At 41.0% G+C, this 23,431-nt stretch overlaps 1 protein-coding gene across 5 annotated transcripts in view; it reads left to right on the plus strand.

Annotated features, from left to right (window-relative positions):
- Window positions 1-23,431, plus strand: part of atrnl1a (attractin-like 1a) — a 267,677-nt gene that overhangs the window by 91,270 nt on the left and 152,976 nt on the right. For all 5 annotated transcript variants that reach the window (XM_074647316.1, XM_074647317.1, XM_074647318.1 and 2 more), the window contains 2 exons: window positions 12,404-12,497; window positions 22,694-22,746. In XM_074647316.1, the coding sequence (XP_074503417.1) occupies window positions 12,404-12,497; window positions 22,694-22,746 (147 nt within the window). The remainder of the gene's footprint in view (window positions 1-12,403; window positions 12,498-22,693; window positions 22,747-23,431) is intronic.

Raw genomic sequence — 23,431 nt, forward strand, 5'->3', positions numbered from 1 at the left:
TGTGTGCTCTACCTCACCTGCTCTCTGAGCCGTCAGCGAGGACTCTCAGACATGATGGTCCTGTGATACGTAGAAACACCAGTCAGAGGTTGCTGCTCGGTCTAGTTTTTATCTTCCCTTACGGGTTCAGGGCTGGTTTCTTGTGGCTTAACACAGGACTTACATGTATAGTGAATGTGATACGGGTCATGTAAATAGCATATTCTGTTTGGATATTCTGAATTAGGCCTTATTCTGAATGGCCAGCTCTCTTTGACGTGAATAAACCAACTAGCCGACGAAAAACAGTCAGAAAAATGTCTGGAAAAAACAAGTCGAAAGAAAGAAAAGGAGAAACACATCTATTTTGAAACATAATGAAACACTTGGATATCAACAGGTTTTTGGATATTAATAATGTTTTTGATTTTTGTTAACTTTTTAACACTAGACCATGGGGAAAAGTTGAATCATACACTTCTAGGGACTTTTACATTGGGAAATATATAAATTAATACGGTAAAAATGTTTGATTTTCAGCATGTATGTAGTCAGAGATGCCCTGAAGTCAAATATATCAGTCATTGTCAGGAATTATTTATTACATTTTTATTACAAAAATCAAAGAATAAAGACATTTCCCTCATAAATTAGTGGTATTTATCTTTTTAATTTATAAGGGATATGTAATGTTTTATACTTCTGGTGAATATAATCCAATCAATCTTATTTCCATACATGTATTTTGTATATACAGTTCCCTTTGTTAACATCTTATTTTGAAAACCGGACGTCGCTAGCTCTCCCATCAGCTCCGTTCTCTTTATCCATCCATGTTCAGCTCCATCGGGGCCGTTTGGATGCATTTAACATAAATGTCAGTATATGGGTGCTCTACAGTTATAGCGTCGGCCCATTTGACCACGGAGATGAGAGCGACGGCCGGTTTGACCACACGTTACCATGATACCATCACGTTTCCTGTCCTTGACAGAGTTAGCATGTGATGTCTAGCTCTGCTTTTCCTGTCAATGTGTGAAACCCAAAGTGTTTCCATCCTTTACTGGATGTGTAGTCGCAGGTCGTATCCACGACGACCCTCCGCAGCTTTCTACTTTCTGCGGTTTGTTTTGGTTGACGGATACGGAACGGATATGACGTCACGTTACTCAGACTACAACAATAAAAGCTGCAACTTCCTTCTACCTCCACATAGACTCAAATTAAGCAAATATATTGATTCTGGCATTAAAAATATATTCCAAAATCTTAAAAAAATGTGAATGAAAAAGGTGAATCAATTTTCTTCCTACTCCTAAACAAACGACCGATGCTGTTGTTTTCTGGTGAGGGTGGTCTCAACCTCCCTACCCTCATCTCTCTCTCTCTCTCTCTCTTTCTCTCTCTCTGTGTCCCTAATTTAGTGGTTTTGATGTACAGTCTCTGAGCAGGGAGCAGCAGCGGGAGCTCTTTGTAAATTTGTGTTCAGAGCAGCAGCTACAGAGATGTTGAGTGCTGTCTCTGCAAGAAACTGGCAACCCAGCAGCATCAACCAGAGAGACTGGCACAGACAGGACAGCAGGGTGGTAGTGTGTGTGTGTGTGTGTGTGTGTGTGTGTGTGTGTGTGTGTGTGTGTGTGTGTGTGTGTGTGTGTGTGTGTGTGTGTGTGCGTGTGCGTGCGTGTGTGGTTTGTGATGGATCAGACAGAACCAGCTGTTGTTGAGACGAGGGGATGCTGCCTGCAGAGTCGCTCCATTCAGTCTTCTCTGTGGAGAAGCTGCCAAATCCACTCTCACCTGCTGTCTTAAAGGGTGACTTCACTATTTCTCAACTCTAATTCTCCCATGTTTTTGTGTATAACTGACTAATGGGGACAACAATTTATGAAAGTGGTTCAGTATTGAGGGAGAGTGCTGTAACCGGCAGCTGCAAAAAAGGAGCGTAAATATAACGATACGGCCACTAAAAGTTCTTGTTTTTGCCACAGACAGTTCGCTATTTACTGGCTTTCTGTCAATTCGTCTGTCTTTTCCCTCACCGAGGGGTGAGGCATTGACATTTTTTGGCCGGCTCTGCAGCGGGAGCTTGCATGCAGAATGGTGCCAATTTGACGGGACTCCTCGTTCTCTCACCAAAGCATCATGGGAGTGAAGTAAAAAACAAAACGGAAATTCAATAAACATTAGTCTAAAGTAGTTTTAAAATGTTTTTTTTCCGTATGTTAACACTGTAAGCGGACTACTTGATTACTATAAGCAAATTATTTAAACAGCGTTTGTACAGGAATGATTCTGTCCCAAGCTGTTTGATCCATATAAGCGGTTGATCACTGTAACCGTGATCACTATAAGCAATATCCACTGTGTATATTTGTGCTTTTAAACATATACCCAGCATTCTTAGGGGGATCCAGTCATCTCCCCTCTGGCAGCTCTATTCCTGGCGTCTGCCTGGTCAACATACGTACCGACACCACACACGTCCAACTGGTTGTCTGGTTTTTAAACGTCTTTTGAATCCTTTTTGATCTCCCGTCAGCTGCGGCTCTGACTCATGTTTTCTCTACAATAAGCTGCTTTCTTTGAGACCGGGTGCTTTTCATTCATGGCTTGCAGCTCACACTAACATTAACCAGCATTAAATTAATATAGCTGGCTCCTATGCTGTCATGCGGGACAAGAAGCCATATTTAGACTAACATGACAACTACCTCATGGAACTTTTATCCTCAACATGCGGTCACAGGTCTGATGAGGTTGAGTAACCTGCATTAGTGGCTTTTAAATCCAATGCAGAGAAGTGTAGCCGCTCAGTTTCTACATCACTGATTGTCCTGTGGATGACAGAACTTATTATATTTCTGAAAAATGTCCCACTGAATTTGGACAATTTGTCAACCAGAGAGCATCGATCCACTCACAGATGACTATTTGTACTTGTTACGACTATGGACTGTATAAAAGAAGTGGACGTAGTTACGGTGACATCACCCATGGTTTTGGGGACTAGAGCTTTGATGCCTCTAGTAGGGCATTTTGGTTGTTGCCATCTTGGTTTTTGGCCGTCGGCATCTTGTTTTTTGGCCTTCGCCATCTTGGTTTTTGGTCGTCGCCATCTTGGTTTTTGGCTGCCACGATCTTAGTTTTTGGCCGTCGCCATCTTGGTTTTTGGCCTTCGCCATCTTGGTTTTTGGCCTTCGCCATCTTGGTTTTTGGTCGTCGCCATCTTGGTTTTTGGCTGCCACGATCTTAGTTTTTGGCTGTCGCCATCTTGGTTTTTGGCCCTCGCCATCTTGGTTTTTGGCCCTCGCCATCCTGGTTTTTGGCTGCCACGATCTTAGTTTTTGACCGTCGCTATCTTGGTTTTTGGCCTTCGCCATCTTGGTTTTTGACCGTCGCTATCTTGGTTTTTGGCCTTCGCCATCTTGGTTTTTGGCACTCGCCATCTTGGTTTTTGGTCTTTGCCATCTTGGTTTTTGGCCTCCGCCATCTTGGTTTTTGGTCGTCGCTATCTTGGTTTTTGGCCCTCGCCATCTTGGTTTTTTGGCCTTCGCCATCTTGGTTTTTGGCCTTCGCCATCTTGGTTTTTGGCCCTCGCCATCTTGGTTTTTGGTCTTTGCCATCTTGGTTTTTGGCTGTCACAATCTTGGTTTTTGGTCGTCGCTATCTTAGTTTCTGGCCGTAGCCATGTTGGTGGTTTAGTCATCGCCATCTTGGTTTTTGGCCGTCGGCATCTTGGTTTTTGGCCTTCGCCATCTTGGTTTTTGGTCGTCGCCATCTTGGTTTTTGGCTGCCACGATCTTAGTTTTTGGCCGTCGCCATCTTGGTTTTTGGTCGTCGCCATCTTGGTTTTTGGCTGCCACGATCTTAGTTTTTGGCCGTCGCTATCTTGGTTTTTGGCCTTCGCCATCTTGGTTTTTGACCGTCGCTATCTTGGTTTTTGGCCTTCGCCATCTTGGTTTTTGGCCCTCGCCATCTTGGTTTTTGGCCCTCGCCATCTTGGTTTTTGGTCTTTGCCATCTTGGTTCTTGGCCGTCGCCATCTTGGTTTTTGGTCTTTGCCATCTTGGTTTTTGGCCTTCGCCATCTTGGTTTTTGGTCGTCGCTATCTTGGTTTTTGGCCCTCGCCATCTTGGTTTTTTGGCCTTCGCCATCTTGGTTTTTGGCCTTCGCCATCTTGGTTTTTGGCCCTCGCCATCTTGGTTTTTGGTCTTTGCCATCTTGGTTTTTGGCTGTCACGATCTTGGTTTTTGGTCGTCGCTATCTTAGTTTCTGGCCGTAGCCATGTTGGTGGTTTAGTCATCGCCATCTTGGTTTTTGGCCGTCGCCATCTTGGTTTTTGGCCGTGGCCATCTTGGTTGTTTACTGTCGCCATCTTGGTTTTTGGAGATAGTTGTATTGTTCCAGCCCTACAGGTTATACACTTTGATTACTTGGCTTTAAAGTATTACATTTTAACATACATATTCTCATATATATCAATGTTTTAAATGTATCTGTGGTTTATAATTGTTGAAACTCCATTTGAAATCTGCCTTAAATCAAACAATTGGTTATTTTTCATTACACTATGAGACATTAATGTATTAATAATACTTTGTGTAGTAAATTGGCCTAAAAGAGAACTGACACTTGGAGTAAAATGATGGGAACTTTGAAATGTTCACATTTAAAGGTCGACAGTTCACTTATCAGATCTGCTGAGGGAAGGAAACTATATTCAAGGGCTCTTTGACGCCACTAAGACATGAAAACCATTTTTTTTCTCTTTGTGTGCGAATATATACGAGTGTGTGTGCTCCCACATATTTTACAGACTCCCTACATCTCTTTACTTCATGTTTGCCCTCGACCCTTCCCAACCATCCCTTCATTAAACACAGTATAAAGCCCTGTCCTCTCTTATCAAACCAAACCGCCCCGTCGGTGGAACCGGACAAAGAGAAGAGCAGCAGTCAGCAGTAGGTGGAAGGTGACATTGATGATGATGAAGATGATGAAAAAGTATTCATGGAGATGAGCAAGTGATTGATCATAATCTGGAGAATACAGTAGAGTTCAGTGAAGAAGAGGGAATTTTGATGGGAAAAAGTTGACTATGTGAAGGACGGACCAACAACACCACTTTACAATCCTCCTTTCATTAGTGAGTTAAAGATACTATATACTGTATACAGTATATTGTGATTTTAGTTGTATATTTTTTTTTTTTGGTAGTTTTATACTATGTCTGAGGAAAATGTTGATATTCCCCAAAAATATCTTTTTCCTCTGGCATTTTCTTCATTAAGTTACCCACTTGCTAGATAGCTAAATTGTTAGCCTCTATGGCTTCTAGACGCCAACAGTAACGTTAATATTTCCGTTGCGTAGCAGGGTTTTCTCATGACTTAACCACTTGAACGCCAAGCATATTGTGTACAAGACTTCCCATGTTGTAAACACAAGTTAACGAGTTTCATTTGAAGGCACCGTATGTTTCCGACGGGGAACTGATGCCGATATCTACGCTTTCGCCAAAGCAACCAAACTCCATTCACAAAAACAGTAATTTCTTATTGGTATGGTGTGACTTTGAATAGTTCGGATTCACCAAAGTCACACAATAACACAATTAAACCAACCGATCGATGCAGCGGCAGACCAGCAACTCCAGTGTTCTGAGAGGTAAAATTACTGGTTTTGTGAATGGAGTCTGGTGGCTTTCAAGACAGCAATATAACAGATTCAGTTTTCTGTCAGAAAGGGCCGTCTGATGGCGAGGTAAAGCAGTGAAAATAGGCTGTTGCATTTAGAGAAAAAGTTGATGAATATATGTCGAAAACAATGGAAAGAAACACAGATTTGTTAATTAGCTGCTTACACTGTGAGAGCCGCCTCCATGACTAATATTAGGACGTGCCAACGCTTAGTGATGTCACTCTAATACAGATGTGCACACAGTCACCATGGGTATACACACATGTTCCGCTGTATAGATTATTTCCATATAGATCCAATCAACACCTCTGGTCGGTGTGAACATGTGGCACAATGCCATATTTTCAGGAAATGCACCAGGGATTACAGAGCTGTTGATGTTAGGGCTGACGTATTGGATTGGGTTGGTGACCTCTAATTAAATTGTCATGAACGTTCTCACTACAGCGACCTGCACAGGTGACCCGGTATGAGTCTAACACATGTTTCAACCTGAAGCAGAATAATTACATTTCACTGTGTTTCAGTCCAACAAGTCAAGTTGCTTTCTTTAGAAGTGACTCGAGAGGTGTGAGGAGGGCCATGTGACTCATGTTAGCCATACCTTTTTTTTTGCTTTGCACTTTCTAGTTGTCAAGGAGCAGATTATGTTTTCTCCTGCAAGAAGACGCTGATCTCTGCAGTTTCCCCCACTTCAAATGTTATCAGCCGATTGAATGGACATTATCAGTAGTAATCAGCATCATACATATGGGTTAGAATGGGCCTGCTACACCTACTAATAGGTTCAGAAGGTTGTTATCATTTATAGAGAGCTGCAGGAGTGAGTCCTAAAATACTAACAAAGCACTTCCGGTAAAGAGTATAGAAGCAAAGAGACGTGTTGTCTCGTCTCAAACAGCTGCTGCCACCATTTTGGACTGAAAACGCTTATTATAGTTATGATACTGTATTATTCAACACAGGCCATTTTGGTAGAATATGACAATAGAATAGAAATCATTTAGTTTTACTTTTGTACGGCACTTTGTAGGCGGACGTTTTACTGGCATCCGGTAGTCGCTTTCAGTGCAAAATGGTGGAAGCGTAGCTCTGATGCAATTGACTTCCACTTCTTGGCAATAAACGTTCTTTGACTTCCGGTTCCTTCGTCTCGAAGTCGATGAGTTTTTTTTGGATGGGTTTTTAGTAAAGTTGTCAATCGATTAAAATATTTAATTGTGATTAATCGCACATTTTTTATCTGTTCAAAATGTACCTTAAAGGGAGATTTGTTAAGTATTTAATACTCTAATCAACATGGGAGTGGGCAAATATGCTGCTTTATGTAAATGTATGTATATATTTTTTATTGGAAATCAATTAACAACACAAAACAATGTCAGATATTGTCCAGAAACCCTCACAGGTACTGCATTTAGCATAAAACTATATGCTCAAATAAAAACATGTCAAACTGCAGCCCAACAGGCAACAACAGCTGTCAGTGTGTCAGTGTGCTGACTTGACTATGACTTGCCCCAAACTGCATGTGATTATCATAAAGTGGGCATGTCTGTAAAGGGGAGACTCGTGGGTACCCATAGAACCCATTTACATTCACTTATCTGGAGGTCAGAGGTCAAGGGACCCCTTTGAAAACGGCTATGACAGCGGCATGGTTGGCAACATAGTTGGTACCAATGGATGGATTCTTTAGGTTTTCTAGTTTCAAATGGTATGTTGGTATCTTTACACATATTTTTCTATCATTTGTTTTTTGCAGTAGTTTATTTGTATTTTATTATAAAAACCCAAACTAATGATCTTCAGTGCCATTGCTGCACCCAACAATAAGACCTGTGAAAAAACATATTAAAAGTTATTGAAAGGTAACAGATAGCATTAATACAGAGTCCACACTGTGATCATGAGAAGACGAGCTCACGCGGCGGCTCAAAGAACGACATGTTGAATGTTGTTGATACGTATTATGTGTCTTGTTTATGCAGCTTCTTCTAACCCGGACAGTTGTTGCATCGGTTTGTCTGCTTGTTTGGATTCATCTTGTTTGAGTAGTCGCACATGAATTATGGAAATGTTTTGGTCAACACTGCTCCCTCTCACACTATTTGGTTATCCTGTTTTCTCCTTTCTTTATTCTAATGGCAAATAATTCTGATAGAGAGATTCTTAAAGAGCAGAAGAGGAAAGAACTTCCAGTCATAACTCACACGGTTAAAGGGGTAAAAACCAGCCGGCTCTAATTCATTTATTTTATTCATGCTGTGAACTCGTCACTTTCTGTCAGAGCTCAGAGCAGAGGAGGTGGAGAATCTGTTGAAATATCCACAGAGAGATATTTAGCAGCAGCAGAGAAAGATTCACAAAAAATGCAAAAAAAAAATCCTTTGATTTTAAGTTTCTTCCCATTACGTTCTCTTGAGTTTTATAACTGCTCGGCCCCGTTGGGAGTAAGACGGAGCAGAGCGAGGGGTTGTTCTGTAATGTTTCCCTCACCGACTTGCTTCCTCGTCTCTACCTGTCTGACTCACACAGATAGAGAGACAAACCCCAGTTCCCGCCTACACACACATTCAGACAGCAGGCGTCTTTTCTATTGTATTGTATTGTGTGTGTGTGTGTGTGTGTGTGTGTGTGTGTGTGTGTGTGTGTGTGTGTGTGTGTGTGTGTGTGTGTGTATGCGGAGGCAGCGGAGTGAGAAATTGTACTCTCTTCAGGGGGCTCGCACAAGTCATGAGAAAATATGATTTATATCAAATCAGCCTTTTTTTGCTAAGAGATCAGGTTTCTTTGTATCGCGGCTCAGTTCTGTGTTGTCAGCAGAGTGTGGTGCGTGATGTTCTACCTCCTCCGTCTATTTCATTCATTCATTCATTCATGTTTAGTGAGAGAGACTGACTGAATGACTGAATGACTGAATGAATGGATTTGTATTATGATGAAAGCCAGTACGTAACATGTATGATATATTAAAAAATACACCGATCAGCCATAACATTATGACCACCTGCCTAATACTGAGTAGGTCCCCCTCTTGCTGCCAAAACAGCCATGACCCGTCGAGGCATGGACTCCACTAGACCTCTGAAGGTCTGCTGTGGTATCTGGCACCAAGCCCTCAGTAGCAGATCCTTTAAGTCCTGTATGAGTTGCGAGGTGGGGCCTCCGTGGATCGGACTTGTTTGTCCAACACATCCCACAGATGCTCGATCGGATTGAGATCTGGAGAATTTAGAGGCCGAGTCGACACCTCGAACTCGTTGTCATCCACATGATGTAAAAAGAAAACGTGATTCATCAGACCGGGCCACCTTCTTCCGTTGCTCCGTGGTCCAGTTCTGATGCTCACAACGTGCCCATTGTAGGCGCTTTTTGGCGTTGGACACGGGTCAGCACGGGCAACCCTGACCGGTCTGCGGCTACACAGCCCCATACGCAACAAACTGCTCCTCACTGTGTGTTCTGACACCTTTCTATCGGAAACCAGCATTAACTGTTTCAGCAGTTTGAGCTCCAGTAGCTCTTCTATTGGTACGGACAACACGGGCCAGCCTTCGCTCCCCACGTGCATCAATGAGCCTCGGGTCTGACCCTGTCGGCAGTTTACCGGTTTTCCTTCCTTGGACCACTTTTGGTAGGTCCTGACCACTGCAGACCGGGAACGTCCCACAAGAGCTGCAGTTCTGTAGATGCTCTGACCCAGACGTCTAGCCATCACAGTTTGGCCCTTGTCAAAGTCGCTCACATCCTTACGCTGGCCCATTTTTTCATCGACTCTGGCCCTGGAGACCAAAGCTACGGACTCCTCTGTGTCTTCTGACCAGAGTCGGGAGGCCGAAGCAGGATGAGTTGACACTGTTTTGCAAGACGGACTTCACTAGATATAACTTTGTCGTTTTGGTGCTTCCGTGTAGTTTGTGTTGGAACAGCGTAGCCACACGCGAGCGCGCATGGGACACCGACCCGCAATGATTTATACGTGTAAGAAGTTACAAATAGTCCCTTTAAGTGCCTCTTTGGCAAAATCTGTGTGAGTTCATGAAAGCACGTGTCTGCTAGCTGTGTCCTTTGTTGACTGTCTGCTAAATCAATATTGTATGAACAGCAGGGCGACCCGAAGCCGGCGCTAACACACCTGTGATTTATCTTATTATCTCAAAATGTAAAAGCCACTTCTTGTCTGTTATCTCCCGAACTCTTACAGCTCAGTGTGCATCATGTCTTTGTGACGGGTCAATGTAATCCCAAGTAATAGATTGAGATTGTAGTTTGTTATTGTCGCCGCCTCCGCTGTCAGCGCCTCTTGTTTTTTCAAGTGTCAATTTGACTTTCGGTCTGCTGACATTTAAAACGCCCCACTGAGCAACCTTGTTTTTCTGTGTGGGTTTAAAATCTAAATATTTAAAGCAGCGTTTTAGGTGTGTTGCCTTGATTTTGTTCGGTGTAAGCGATCTGAGCAGGCAGAGGAAGGAGAGGCGATAGAGGAGGTTGTTTTCCTCTCATTATCCGGCGCTGCCTTGGATTTACCTTGACCCGAGCGCACCACTGTTTTATTACGGGGCCTGTCTCGGTGCCAATTGGAGAGAATAAGAACAAAGCACAAAGTCAATTCAGCTGGAGAGGGACACAGGAAACGGTGGCCTTGTGCGGATGTGAACACACACACACACACACACACACACACACACACACACCGTAACACAAGGGTATGGCGACCGTTCCTGTTTGTCTCTGCCATTAGTCACTCCATGCAGAAGTGATTTAGTGTCTAAATTACAGGCTCGGCTCCACGTGAATCATCCGGCTGCATCATGCTCTGCTTTTTTGCATAACAAAACGATTAAAAAAGATTAGTCCCATCTCGTGGCTCTGATCAAACGCCGACTACCTACGATAAATAGCTTCCAAATTTCACCATCCAGGATGTTACCTCATGCAGCTCAACATGTTCCACAAGTTTTCCACAGGGGGATTTTTCTACGCTGAATTAACCTCAAATCTGACTTTGATAAACAGCTTGTTACCATATTATCTTATTTCCTCTCCCTGGTGGACTACAAAGTACGGGTGGGAAAAAAAATCGATTCACCCATGTATCGAGATTTTTGTTTTTATGATTTTTAAATAGATTTTTTTTAATGCAAGAATCAATATGTTTACTTCATTTGAGTCTATGTGGAGGTAGAAGGAAGTTATTGTTGTAGTCTGAGTAACGTGACGTCATATCCGTTCCGTATCCATCAACCAAAACAAACCGCAGCGAGCAGAATTGAGAAAGTAGAAAACATTGGAGGGTCTGCATGGATACGACAAAATCACAATAAATCATCTAACACTGGGATCTCTTCATGGACAGTATGGACAAGAGGAACATTCACAGCGACACATAACTCTTTCAATGTTCACACATTAAGAGATGCTTCAAAAGAAACGTGAACTCTTCCCTCATATCTATTAACTCGTCATCCATTAGGTGCTGTAAAATAGTTCACTGGTGACCTGTTGTTGCACGGCAACATTTTTTCTTTTAAACAGTTTTGTAAAGAAATACATCACATTGTGAAAGTACTGATTTTTTAAGGTGTTAAATGTAGTTCAGTCAACAGGAAAACAAGAGAAAACATTCCAGACGTGCAGAGTGAGAATGACTCACGATGCTTCAGTGTTTCTCAGAAAGGGATTGATTTGTCCTTTTCTATCTTTCTAACTCCCCCTTTCTTTGTCTTATTACACTCCTCTCTCTCTCTCTTGATCTCTGCTTTCTCCACCTATTCACTACCTTCCTTCTCTCCTCCACCCTTCCTTACTCACTCTCATCATTCTCCTCCTGTCCTCCCACAACACCACCGTAGTGTAATTGAATTGATTTTATGTGCTACAATTTTGATTAGAAAATATTGAATAAATTAACTAAATTCAAACAAAAATAGTAAATCCAAGTTAATTTCAGAAGGAAAACTGAATTATAATTACTAAGGATCTGAGCAAAATTAATTTAGATTAGTATTAATATTTATTTATTTATTTATTTATTTATTTATTTATTTATTATTTTTACTTTTATGTATTGTAATTGAAATTGATTTATAATTACTAATTATCTGGGTGAAATGTATTTATATTTTTATAATTATCTAGGTGAACTTGATTTATATTTACTAATTACCTGTTTGAAATTGATTCATATTTACTAATTATCTAAGTGAACTTGATTTATATTTATTAATTATCTGGGTGAAATTTACTTATATTTAATAATTATCTGAAGGCAATTTATTTATATTTAAGAATTATCTGAGTGAACTTCATTTATATTCACTAATTATCTGGGTGAAATTGATATAAGATTAATAAATATCTGGATAATTGGATTTGGATTCACTAAATGAAATAAATTATATTAACTTGGTATCGCAGTACTTTCAATCATTTCAATAATATTTAAAGTCACTTTGTTGCCATCATTTTTCTATGTCTAATCTACTCAATATCATGACTTCTTGGTGCCACAGTTTACTCAAGTTGGGTCAAGAGATCACCATGCATAAAAAGTATAGAGTATTATATAGTAAACACAATGTTGAAGGGTTATTCTGTGCAGGTTTTAGTGCTGGATGCTGAAGATTGAGACGATGTTGGCTTGAAAACTGTCTCCAAATTTAGAGTTTCCAGATGTAAAATCTTAACACGTGTCTCTTCTTCTGTTGTCTTTTTCCTTGCAGCCTGTAAGTGTAACAGCCACGCCAACGTGTGCCACGTCAACACGGGGAAGTGCTTCTGCACCACGAAGGGCATCAAGGGAGACCAGTGTCAGCTGTGAGTATAGGCTCATATAACCTCTATCTGTCTGACCCTCCATCATTAGGTAACACAAGTAAATAAAACCAAATATACTGTATAGTAGTTCAGCCCGTCGGGACTTGGCTTGAGAACTGGAGGGTCGCCGGTTCAAGTCCCACGCACGGACCCAGTGTTGACTGGTAGCTGGAGAGGAGCCAGTTCTCCTCCTGGGCGATGCCGAGGTCAAGTCAAGTTTATTTGTAGAGCACGTTTCAAAAGAACCGGAGTACACCAAAGTTAAAGTGAACAGCGAGTAAAATATCATCTTCGTAAGTAAAAAACAAGGCAATATTATAACATGTGCACAAATCCAAAACAGGATGAAGCTTTTCAGAGCAATTTATGAAAATAAAAGTTTATAAAAAACGAAAACATTAAAGGAAGATGTTTTGTTTACATGTGTGCTGTGTAGGTCTACAATGTGTGACAATAAAAGTTGATTTACATTTACTAGAAATGTAGAGATCTGAACACTAAAGATCTACTGATCGCTGAGCAGATACTTCAGAAAACGGCCTGATTTTCAACTATGGCACAAAGTCACACTTTGGATATGGAAACAGTTTAAAAAATAATTATGGATAAGTTCAAGCAACCCTGTCTCCTAAAAATTACGTAACACAAAATACAACTAAACTGTGTTTTCATTTAGTTTAGAGGGAAATGTCTTTTCTCCAGGATTACGGTCGCAGTTTTAAACGGTTTTAAACACATGGTTAACAACAAAACAAAACAGGACTACTATGTTAGGCGATACATATATGTATGTATATGTGTATATAGTACAATGGAAACAGCCCTTAGTTACCTTTTTATTCATGTTCACTGTACAAAAAATAAGTGAAATTTCTCCAATGAATCGGTGTTCAGCGTCGTCTTAAAGGAATACTCTACAAAGAAACTACAACCCTGATTAAAGTTGACAGTAAACATGTGGAGAGTCTCTCAGTTTGAGGTCACGTTGGTGTCAGGAGCTGGGAGGATCATTCAGAGGTTACGTTGAGGTGAACGTAACGCAACGAGAGGTGAAAGTTGAAGTTGAAGTTAAGGGTCAGGAAATGGACATAATCGCTAGCAGGTATGATTCAGGATGTTTCTGTGTGTGTCTGTGTAGGGTTTATGGCTATAGTAGTATTTTAATCTGGAAGCTGTTTTTAACTCTCAATGACGAATCCGTTTCATGGTTTGAAGGAATCTGACAGTCTTTATCAGTCTCAACATGCCTCTTAGTTAAAGTGAAATATATCATTAAACCTACACAAGGTTTACAGATTAAATCCACACTACTGTATACCACTAGTTTATCCATCAGAAATAATATTAATATCGTTTGATTGTCCTGTAGATGAAAGAAACTAAACCTTTTAACCAACATGAAGAATTTTAACCGATTAGCGGTAATTATTATAATTATTGGTGAAATCGGTTAAAGGGTCAAAAGAAATATTACAAATTAAATAAAAAGCTGAGCAAAACTCAGAGGAGCAGCACGTCACTTTAAGGAGAAAAGCTGGTCCACCTTAACAGTCCACCTTAAGAGAGTCTGAGCTGGCGTTGCAAGATACAGGAAGTTGGCTCCTGTCTTGAGCTGAGGAGTTGTATTATTAATTTACAGACAAATAAAGTGTACACACACTGTCGGCTACAGCTACATTCACAGCCACAACGCCTCCGACAACCTCACACTCACTGCTGCCACACACACACCGTCTGTCGGACACTTGTTAACGTTACGCCGCGCTGACACACAGCTGATAATCTGCTAAACTAAACTAAATGATGCGGTTGTGGTGGACTTTTACAGGGAAAGTGTCTGCGACGCTCTACGCAGCGGCATGGCTGCTACAGTAAAGCTCCTGGACGAGTTACCTGAGGACTCAGTTGTCTGTTGTGCTCATGCACTGCAGCTGGTGCACCGCTACATGAGACACACTAATCTTGTCGGTTATTGGTTAAAAAAGATACAAATGTAAATTAGCATCCCTACAACCAATAAATAATTAGCTGTAATAAAGTGAACTGTAACGCTGCAGTCAGAACCACATCGGACTCTAAATAAACACATTACCAACTCTACTGTCACATGATGGGACAAAGTTTATACACACACACACACACACACACACAGACACACACAGTATGTTCTGTAATATGTATAATCAATAATACCTGAGACATGCTTTAAATAAAGACAACAGACGTCTCGTCATACTGTATTTCCCTTTTCCTGGACATGGCAAACCACACACACACACACACACACACACACACACACACACACACACACACACACACACACACTGTGTACTCTGTGTGTGTGTCTCTGCTTCCTCGCCCGCTAGATTTATCGATGCAGCAGTTTTCAGTCTGTCTCTGTGGTGTGTTGGTCGGCCGAGCCATTTATGATATTGTAGTGCTGCAGCGGTTAAAAGTCTGGCACAGTCAGGAGAGCACGCACACACACACACTCTGTATACACACACACACACACACACACACACACACACACACACACACACTCTGTATACACACACACACACACACACACACACACACACACACACACACACACACACACACACACACTCTGTATACACACAAACGTGTTCATCATTGTTCTTTCTATCTTCCTGACAAACCCAAAATAATATTTCATAGTCAAACCCTATTTCAATAAACACAAATCAAATGAAAGTGATAATCTCTGAGATGTTATTTTAAATAGATGTCTGATAAGTTACTGTCTGTCACTGAGTGAGGAAACACAGCCTGAGGTCTGACAGCAGAAGAGGTGTGTTTGTTTTGCTTGAGTCCCTCCAACATGGCGTGCCGAGTCGAGGGCCATTTGTTTGTTGTTTTGATTATGAACGACCAATTTCCCCCTGGGGGGGGAGGCGGACGGCGAGCGTCGCCGGGTTACATCAGGTGTGTGGATGCATGTTAGAGAGCATGTTGAGTCACAAATAATGGACCCATTAGGGTTTTTTTGTTTGTGTTTTGTGTGTATATCCTTAAGTGTTTCTTTCACTGTTTGTCCTTTTGCTCCATTAAAGCCTCGCAATATTTTTCGGCCCACATCAACCATAATCACACATTAGGACCTGCTGATATTTTGACCTGATGGCAAACTGACGGTCACCAGAGTCCTTAAACGTCCTCCTCTGGGGACAGTGAACATTAAAAGCTAGATGTCTCATCAATAGTAGCTGTCGAGATATATTAGTGTTGGACAGCATCCTCAGTTTTCAGCCACCAGCAGAGTAAACATGCTCATATCACAGCTACATCCAGTTTACACTGTGTCTGTGAAAGCACCACGTGTTTACAGGGCTGGTGTGAACAGGAACAGCTGTTACAGGAAGCTCAGAGCCTCAATCAGTGGTAATATTAAGTGCTTATTAGTTTTAGTCACATTTTAGTCAATTTTATCCTTCATAGTTTTAGTCAACGACAACTCAAAACATTTAAGTCAAGTTTTAGTCAAAATGTTTTCCCTCTTAAATTTGTCAGCTACGTTTTAATTGATTAAAATGTCCCTTTTTATTTATTGGATTATATTCCGTATATGCCGTCTCGTCTTAAAATAAAGGTAATGGATGAATATATTTCATCATAGTTTTCGTTAACGAAATGAACATGATATTAACATCATTAACGTGATCGTGATTGGTTTGTCGGTTGGTTCGTCGGTCGGTTGGTTAGTTGGTTGGTTGGTTGGTTGATTGGTCGGTCGGTCCGTTGGTTCGTCGGTTGACTGATTGGTTTGTCGGTTGGTTGGTCGGTTGGTTCGTCTGTTGGTTCGTAGGTTGGTTGGTTGGTCGGTTGGTTTGTCGGTTGGTTGGTTGGTTGGTTAGTCTGTTGGTTCGTCTTTTTGTTGGTCGGTTGATTTTGGTTGGTCTGTTGGTCTGTTGGTTTGTCGTGCTGAGAGTCACGAATAAAGGGGAAATTTTTGTCTATGTACACGAATCAAATAGATTACATTTCGTGACTATTTCATGAACTGCCGTGAGACAGTGTTGGAGCTACAGATCCTCTCTGGAACCAGATATTCTCCTGCTGTTTTTACAACATTCATGAGCAGTCTATTTAACATCTAACCTGCATGGACGTTTATCTTGTTTTTACTGTGTGAGTATGAGACTTAAACATTCACTCTACTGACGTCTCCACTCTGTTTCTTCCTGTTTTCTCTCTCGTTTGGTTGTCTGACTGATTGTTTGATTGTGTTGTCGTAGCTTCTTTAATTGGCCTCCTCTCCAAATGTAGACAACTCCTCTAATTGACTGCTAATTAGCATATTTTACTGTACTTGACTGGACAGAGAGAGAGAGAGAGTCCCTGTGTGTTTGTGCGTGTGAATTTTATGCCTACAAAAATCTTACACACACACACGCACACACACACACACACACACACACACACACACACACACACACACACACACACAAACACACACACAAGCAGGACCAATATCATCGTGACCTTTAATCTCCAATTTGTGTATCGTAGCAGGGGTTTTACAGGAACAGCAAGCAGAGCAGAAATACTTGTCACTTGTATGTGTGTGTGTGTGTGTGTGTGTGTGTGTGTGTGTGTGTGTGTGTGTGTGTGTGTGTGTGTGTGTGTGTGTGTGTGTGTGTAGCTGTAGCTGTAGCTGTAGCTGAGTCAGAGTGTGTTTTAAGTGATGAGGCAGCCGGGTCCTGGGTGGCCCTTATCTCGTCCCCATTAGGCTGTTGTAAGCAGCTTAAGTGTCCGTCCCCTTTTTGTTGAAGCTCTGCGTCCAGGACTTTAGTGTCCCCCAAGAGAGAAAATAGCTCGTCCTCGCCCCCCCCCCTACTTAGCCTGCAAGTCTGCTCGTCCTTCTTCTCTGAACACATACATGGATGTATATTTGTCCAGCAGGACATTGTCAGGCAGTACCAGAAGTTAGCTAGAATGCTAGCTACACGACTAGCTTTGTTTTCCCTTTGGTTTGCTTTGTTTTTCACGTATAATTTGGCAAGTCTTCTATTGTTTTACAGAGGGAATATAAAATAAATTATTATGTTAAAGGGACTTCCAGGCCTCAATAGTTAACTAACAGCAAAGTGAGCTTGTTCAGTCAGGTCACACGAAATGGCGTATAAATGACACGATAATGCTCAAGGCCAAAGCCTTCAATAAGAACGCCGTTCTTGCTTTTGGCACCTCATTTATACATGTAATCCGTACTGACAGCAATGTAAACACATCTGTGTGAATATGCTGCACTCAGAGCTACTGATGTAAAATAAAAAGAGAGAGACACTACTGATGATGGTAGATGGGTCCAACAAACACAGGACTTTCAACCGGGAGACCGCTGTTTGGTTTTGTAAGTTCTTTAGTGATGTTTGTGACATGCTTTTCATACTTTTTACTTAGTTTACGTAATTATTTTAAGCCCAGTTTCAACTTTTTTCCTAAACTTAACAAAGTGGTTTTGTTGCCCCCCCCTGCTGGTATTCACGTTAATACAGGCGTGTGATATTCACGCCTCGGCGAGGGGCTGCCGTCTCCTCGGTCGTTTTGGTCTTAGTCGACTAAGATTTCTTTAGTCAATTAGTAATTTTTTCTGTTGTTTGGAAGTGGTTTCCTTGTTTGAATAAACTTTATTGTGATTGTTACAGGACAGAACTGACCGCTCCATGCTGAGGCTCATGGGTATCTTAATATTTAGCCAATAATGATACTAAACTAACAAAAAAGGAATTTCTCAGAACCAAAATTGAAATATATAAAACTGATGACCATAACATTAACCTAAAGCATCATCTCATTGTCTTTGTTGTGAAAAATATCATAAAATTTGACTTGCGATTGGTCTCTACTGAGTCTATTTCTGCAGAGTTAATGTATTACCAGCAGAGTCAGCCAGCTTCCACTCTGCTGAAATCTCTTCTAACACTGAATCTTTTTCAGCTGTATTATCTTTATCAGAAGCTGAACCTGATGTCTAACCTCCTCTGGGGGAGGCAGAGCAGATTTCTGTCTATTTGGCTCCAGCTTAAATAAATGTTGTATATTTAGTGATTCAAATATGTGATAGAAGTATTTTATGGATCATATTTGGCTCTGAAGGGAGCCCGAGGCAATTTATGACATTACATTTATCACAATAAATCGTGTTGTGTTGAAATAGTTTTTGTCCTCAAAGTGCTCCTTTGTGTCAGTCGCCTGGAAGCAACTCCAAAGAGTTTAAACACAGTTTCCTCTTGAGAGGACGCTGCTCTCTGTCCAAGTCTCCTCTCTGGATCCAGAACTTCACAGTCCTCTTGAGAGGACGATACTCTCTGGATCTGGAACAATTCCTTAATGAACATCTCTCACCTTCTTATTAGTTTCATTTTTTTTTCTTTCGTTGGTCGGTCTGTCGGTTGTTTCGTCGGTCGGTTGGTTAGTTGGTTGGTTGGCTGGTTGGTTGGTCGGTAGGTCCGTTGGTTCGTCGGTCGGTCCGTTGGTTCATCGGTTGACCGGTTGGTTTGTCTGTTGGTTTGTTGGTTGGTTGGTTGGTTGGTTGGTTGGTCGGTTGGTTTGTCTGTTGGTTCGTAGGTTGGTTGGTCGGTTGGTTTGTCTATTGGTTGGTTGGTTGGTTGGTTAGTCTGTTGGTTCGTCTTTTCGTTGGTCGGTTGATTGGTTGGTTGGTCTGTTGGTTTGTCTGTTGCTTGGTTGGTTGGTTGATTGGTTGGTTCGGCTGTTGGTTTGTCGGTTGGTTGGTTGGTTGGTTGGTTGGTTGGTTGGTTGGTTGGTTGGTCTGTTGGTTTGTCTGTTGCTTGGTCGTTTGGTTGGTTGGTTGATTGGTCCGTTAGTTGGTTGGTTGGTTGGTTGGTCTGTTGGTTTGTCTGTTGCTTGGTCGGTTGGTTGGTTGGTTTGTCTTTTGGTTCATCGGTTGGTTGGTTGGTTGGTTGGTTGATTGGATGGTTGGTCATTGTGGTTTGTTTTGGTTGACGGATACAGAACGGATATGAGGTCACATTACTCAGACTACAACAATAAAAGCAGTAACTTCCCTCTACCTCCACATAGACTCAAATGAAGCAAATATATCGATTCTGGCATTAAAAAAAATATTTCAAATTGTATAAAAAAATTGTGATACACAGGTGAATCAACAATTTTCCCACCCCTGGAGTTTATTGCAAAAACTAGTAAAGTAGTTCAATCATGTGTTCAAAGACTAGATATAATATGATGAGAAAAACTCACTTTTCAGCCAAACGGAAAATGTCTTCATATTTGTGCTTATAGACGAGCTAAGAGAACACTTCCACCAAAGGAACTGCAGGCACAACTGGGTTAAACTGATTCAGGCGCTACTATTAGAGGCCAGAATCATCATTCAGCTTCTTTACTGTTTTTTATTTGTGGCTCTAAACTCCTGATTCAGGATGTGAGCTCAGTGAAGCAGTCGTGGTTCAAGGCCGCGTCCTTGGAAATATTCAGTATTCAGCGCTGCTCTGTGACCTGCTGCAGCACTACAGACGAATCCACAAACAGTCAGGCTGTAAACGTAAACCTGCCCTCTTCGTTCTTCTTCACTTGGTCCTCTGTTTTCCTCTGTCGTTCTTTCCCTGTATGTTTGTTTTTATGCTCTCTCTCTCTTTCTCTCTTGGATGATTTACTCTCTATATTTAGTAACGCTTGTCAAATATCTGCACATGGATTTGATTAGTTTTCTTGTTTCCAAATGGCCACGATACAGAACTTCAGTTTAGCTGTCGCAATGTCAATAAACATCCGTTTGTTTTTCTTTTTAAAGTCTTCCAGATGAAAAAAGAAAAATGCATACCACTCCGTCACACTCTTAAAAGCCTCGACATTATAATAACAATCACATTTGGTCCACGTTTTTTAACATTTCTTGCCAGTGGAAGTTAAATAACTGTGGCTTTTGTTCTCCACTGCCAGGCAATAATTTTCCTATCTGTACTTCAGGTACACGTCATCCATCTTGACACTTTAATGGCCTCAACAGCATGTTCATCATTTCTTCATGATAACTTAAAAAAAAGAAAAAAACCTTTAACCCTGATATTTTTCTTTAATTACTTTTGCAGAGTGTTAACGTTTACATTATCCTTAAGAGGCCCTTCTGTTCCTGGACCACGTGGCCCTTCTGCAAATCCCATTATGTATTTAAAGAAATTCATTAGAGTTCTACTGGAAAAATCAATTTATTTATTTTTTCACTTAATTGTATGGCGGCGGAGCTCACTGGTCATTAGAGACTTCCCCTTAACTTAAAGGTCACAACTTTCAACCGCAGCCAATTACTGTCCATCAACAAACATGTGTCTTTTGAAGAGACAGTCGGCGTCTATCTGGTCACAGCGGAGAACTGAGAAAAAGGGCTGAAATGTCAAAATGAAATGCAAATGAAAAGTAGATTCTTGTTCGACAAGTGACTGGCACGGCCCGATAAACTGTTTTTCTCCACAGTGTTTTTTTTGTGAAGGGAACAAATGTCCATAATGACAGCGGTTGATGTATTTAAACTGAAATGTCAGGGTGTTTTTTCTCTTTCCATCATCAAAAGTATGTCAAGTATGTTTCCCATTTTGTTTTCCACTAAGTGGCCGTGGTTAATGCCAATCTAAAGACAGAAATCTGAATGAAAGAGACAAATACAAAACAAACCTTTTTCACTTGGATTTAAAAAGCTGCTACAACTAGCTACCATAAAGGAATATCGCAGTATATAAAAGTATCTCTATGCTCTTGAATGGTTGCAAAAAGGGTACCTTAATGTACCTTAAAGGGAGATTTGTCAAGTATTTAATACTCTTATCAACATGGGAGTGGACAAATATGCTGCTTCATGCAAATGTATGTATATATTTATTATTGGAAATCAATTAACAACATAAATCAATGACAGATATTGATCCAGAAACCCTCACAGGTACTGCATTTAGCATAAAAAAATATGCCCAAATCATAACATGGCAAACTGCAGCCCAACAGGCAACAACAGCTGTCAGGGTGTCAGTGTGCTGACTTGACATAACTTGCCGCCAAACTGCATGTGATGATCATAAAGTGGGCATGTATGTAAAGGGGACACTCGTGGGTACTCATAGAACCCATTTACATTCACTTATCTGGAGGTCAGAGGTCAAGGGACCCCTTTGAAAATGGCCATGACAGTTTTTCCTCACCAAACATTTGAGGCCACTTTGGAGCGTTATTAAACCTCCTTCATGACAAGCTAGTATGACATGGTACCAAGGTACCGATGGATTCCTTAGGTTTTGTAGTTTCATATGATACTAGTATCTTCACTCTAGCTTAAAAACCCACTAATGCGTTAGATCAATTAGTGGCGTTAAAAAAAAACCATTGCTTTAACGCCTTTATTATCACATTAGCTTTGAAAGCCCCACTAAATATACTATTTTGTGTTGCACTATCGCCCACTCATATAGCTCCTTGTATTTAGTAATATATTGTTTGGGAACATACTGAGCATATGGATCAGCTTTAGAGGAGAGAAGATTATGCTTCAGGAATTTATGCATATATATTTATTTGTTTTCCATTATTGTGTTTCCCGTGTTACGCTGCGTTCACACCAAACGCAAAGCGACCTTTTCACATGGCGTGATTACATATAAAGTCAATGCAAAAGAATAGAGGAATAGATGCGAGTTTGTGCATGGTGAGGCGAATGGGGCAAAAGCCTATCAGCTTTGAGGTTCTCCTGCTGTTGTCACCGGCGATGTTGAATCAGAAATGGAGCAAATAAATCTTGTTTGTGTCTGTGGCCACCCAGAGCTAGTCCAACCTAAGTTCAAGGTAACAGTGTTTGATATCCAGATTTCCTCTTCATACAAATTCATCAACATTATTCAGCCTGTCCACAGATTTAAGCTGGTGACCCTCTGATGCTCCTGCAAGATGCATGAAATCTGTTTTTGAGCATCAAGAGGTTAGATGCTCTCTCTCCTAATGGTGTGTGTCCGCTGGGTAAAAAGAGGACAGCTCTGACTAGACAGGGCTGTCCAGGGAAATCACCTCGTCCACAAAGAGCTGGAGGACGACGACAACACCTGCAGCAACATGAGACACTTCTAACACAAAGATGTGTCTTTGTTTAAACTAAACCCTTATTGAATCTTGTTCTTCTTTCCCTCTCCTTTCCTGTGTCGTTCCAGATGTGACTCAGAGAACCGTTACCTTGGTAACCCTCTCCGAGGAACATGCTATTGTAAGTATCCTGCCACCAATATACACCTGAGTCTCCTTCACCTCTCACACTCACACACACACAAACTGAAGTCAGTGATCATCAGGAAGGAAGGTACCCAGGAACCTGCGGTAGCCTCTCTCAGTTTAAATAGCCTTACTTTCACTGACTTTCTGAATTTACAGTATATATATTTATATAATATAGATATAATCTGTCAAACTGTGTTGACCAGTAACCCTGACAGATAGTTCAGGAGCCAGAGGGTTTGTGCAGAGTAACAAGCGCTCAATGTGGGAAAAGAAAACTGTCAAAATGTCAATAGAAACTTTTTTAATCTCTCCTGCAGTGTAATCCACATCTAAAACAAACATCTTCCAGCACAGTTTAGGAGCTTCGAGGAGGGTATCACGCCAACGCAGTGATTTTATGATGCGTTCAAGACAACTAGGAATTTTCCCACTTGAAATTTCAAACTTCTGACCTCCAAGCGTTCCAGTATGGAGGCAGAACCTGCCAAAATAAATAATAATAAATTAACTTGATAACTCGTTAAATAAATAAATATGTCATTAAATGTAGCAATAATTTAATTTTCCCTTTATTTATTCATATTATTATTTTTTAATTTTTTTATTTTTTTACTTTATATTTATTTTTAAATGTATGCATGCATTTATTTATTTATGCACAATTTTCAAAAATA

The sequence above is a fragment of the Sebastes fasciatus genome, chromosome 9 (genome assembly GCF_043250625.1).
Source record: "Sebastes fasciatus isolate fSebFas1 chromosome 9, fSebFas1.pri, whole genome shotgun sequence".
NCBI lineage: Eukaryota > Metazoa > Chordata > Actinopteri > Perciformes > Sebastidae > Sebastes > Sebastes fasciatus.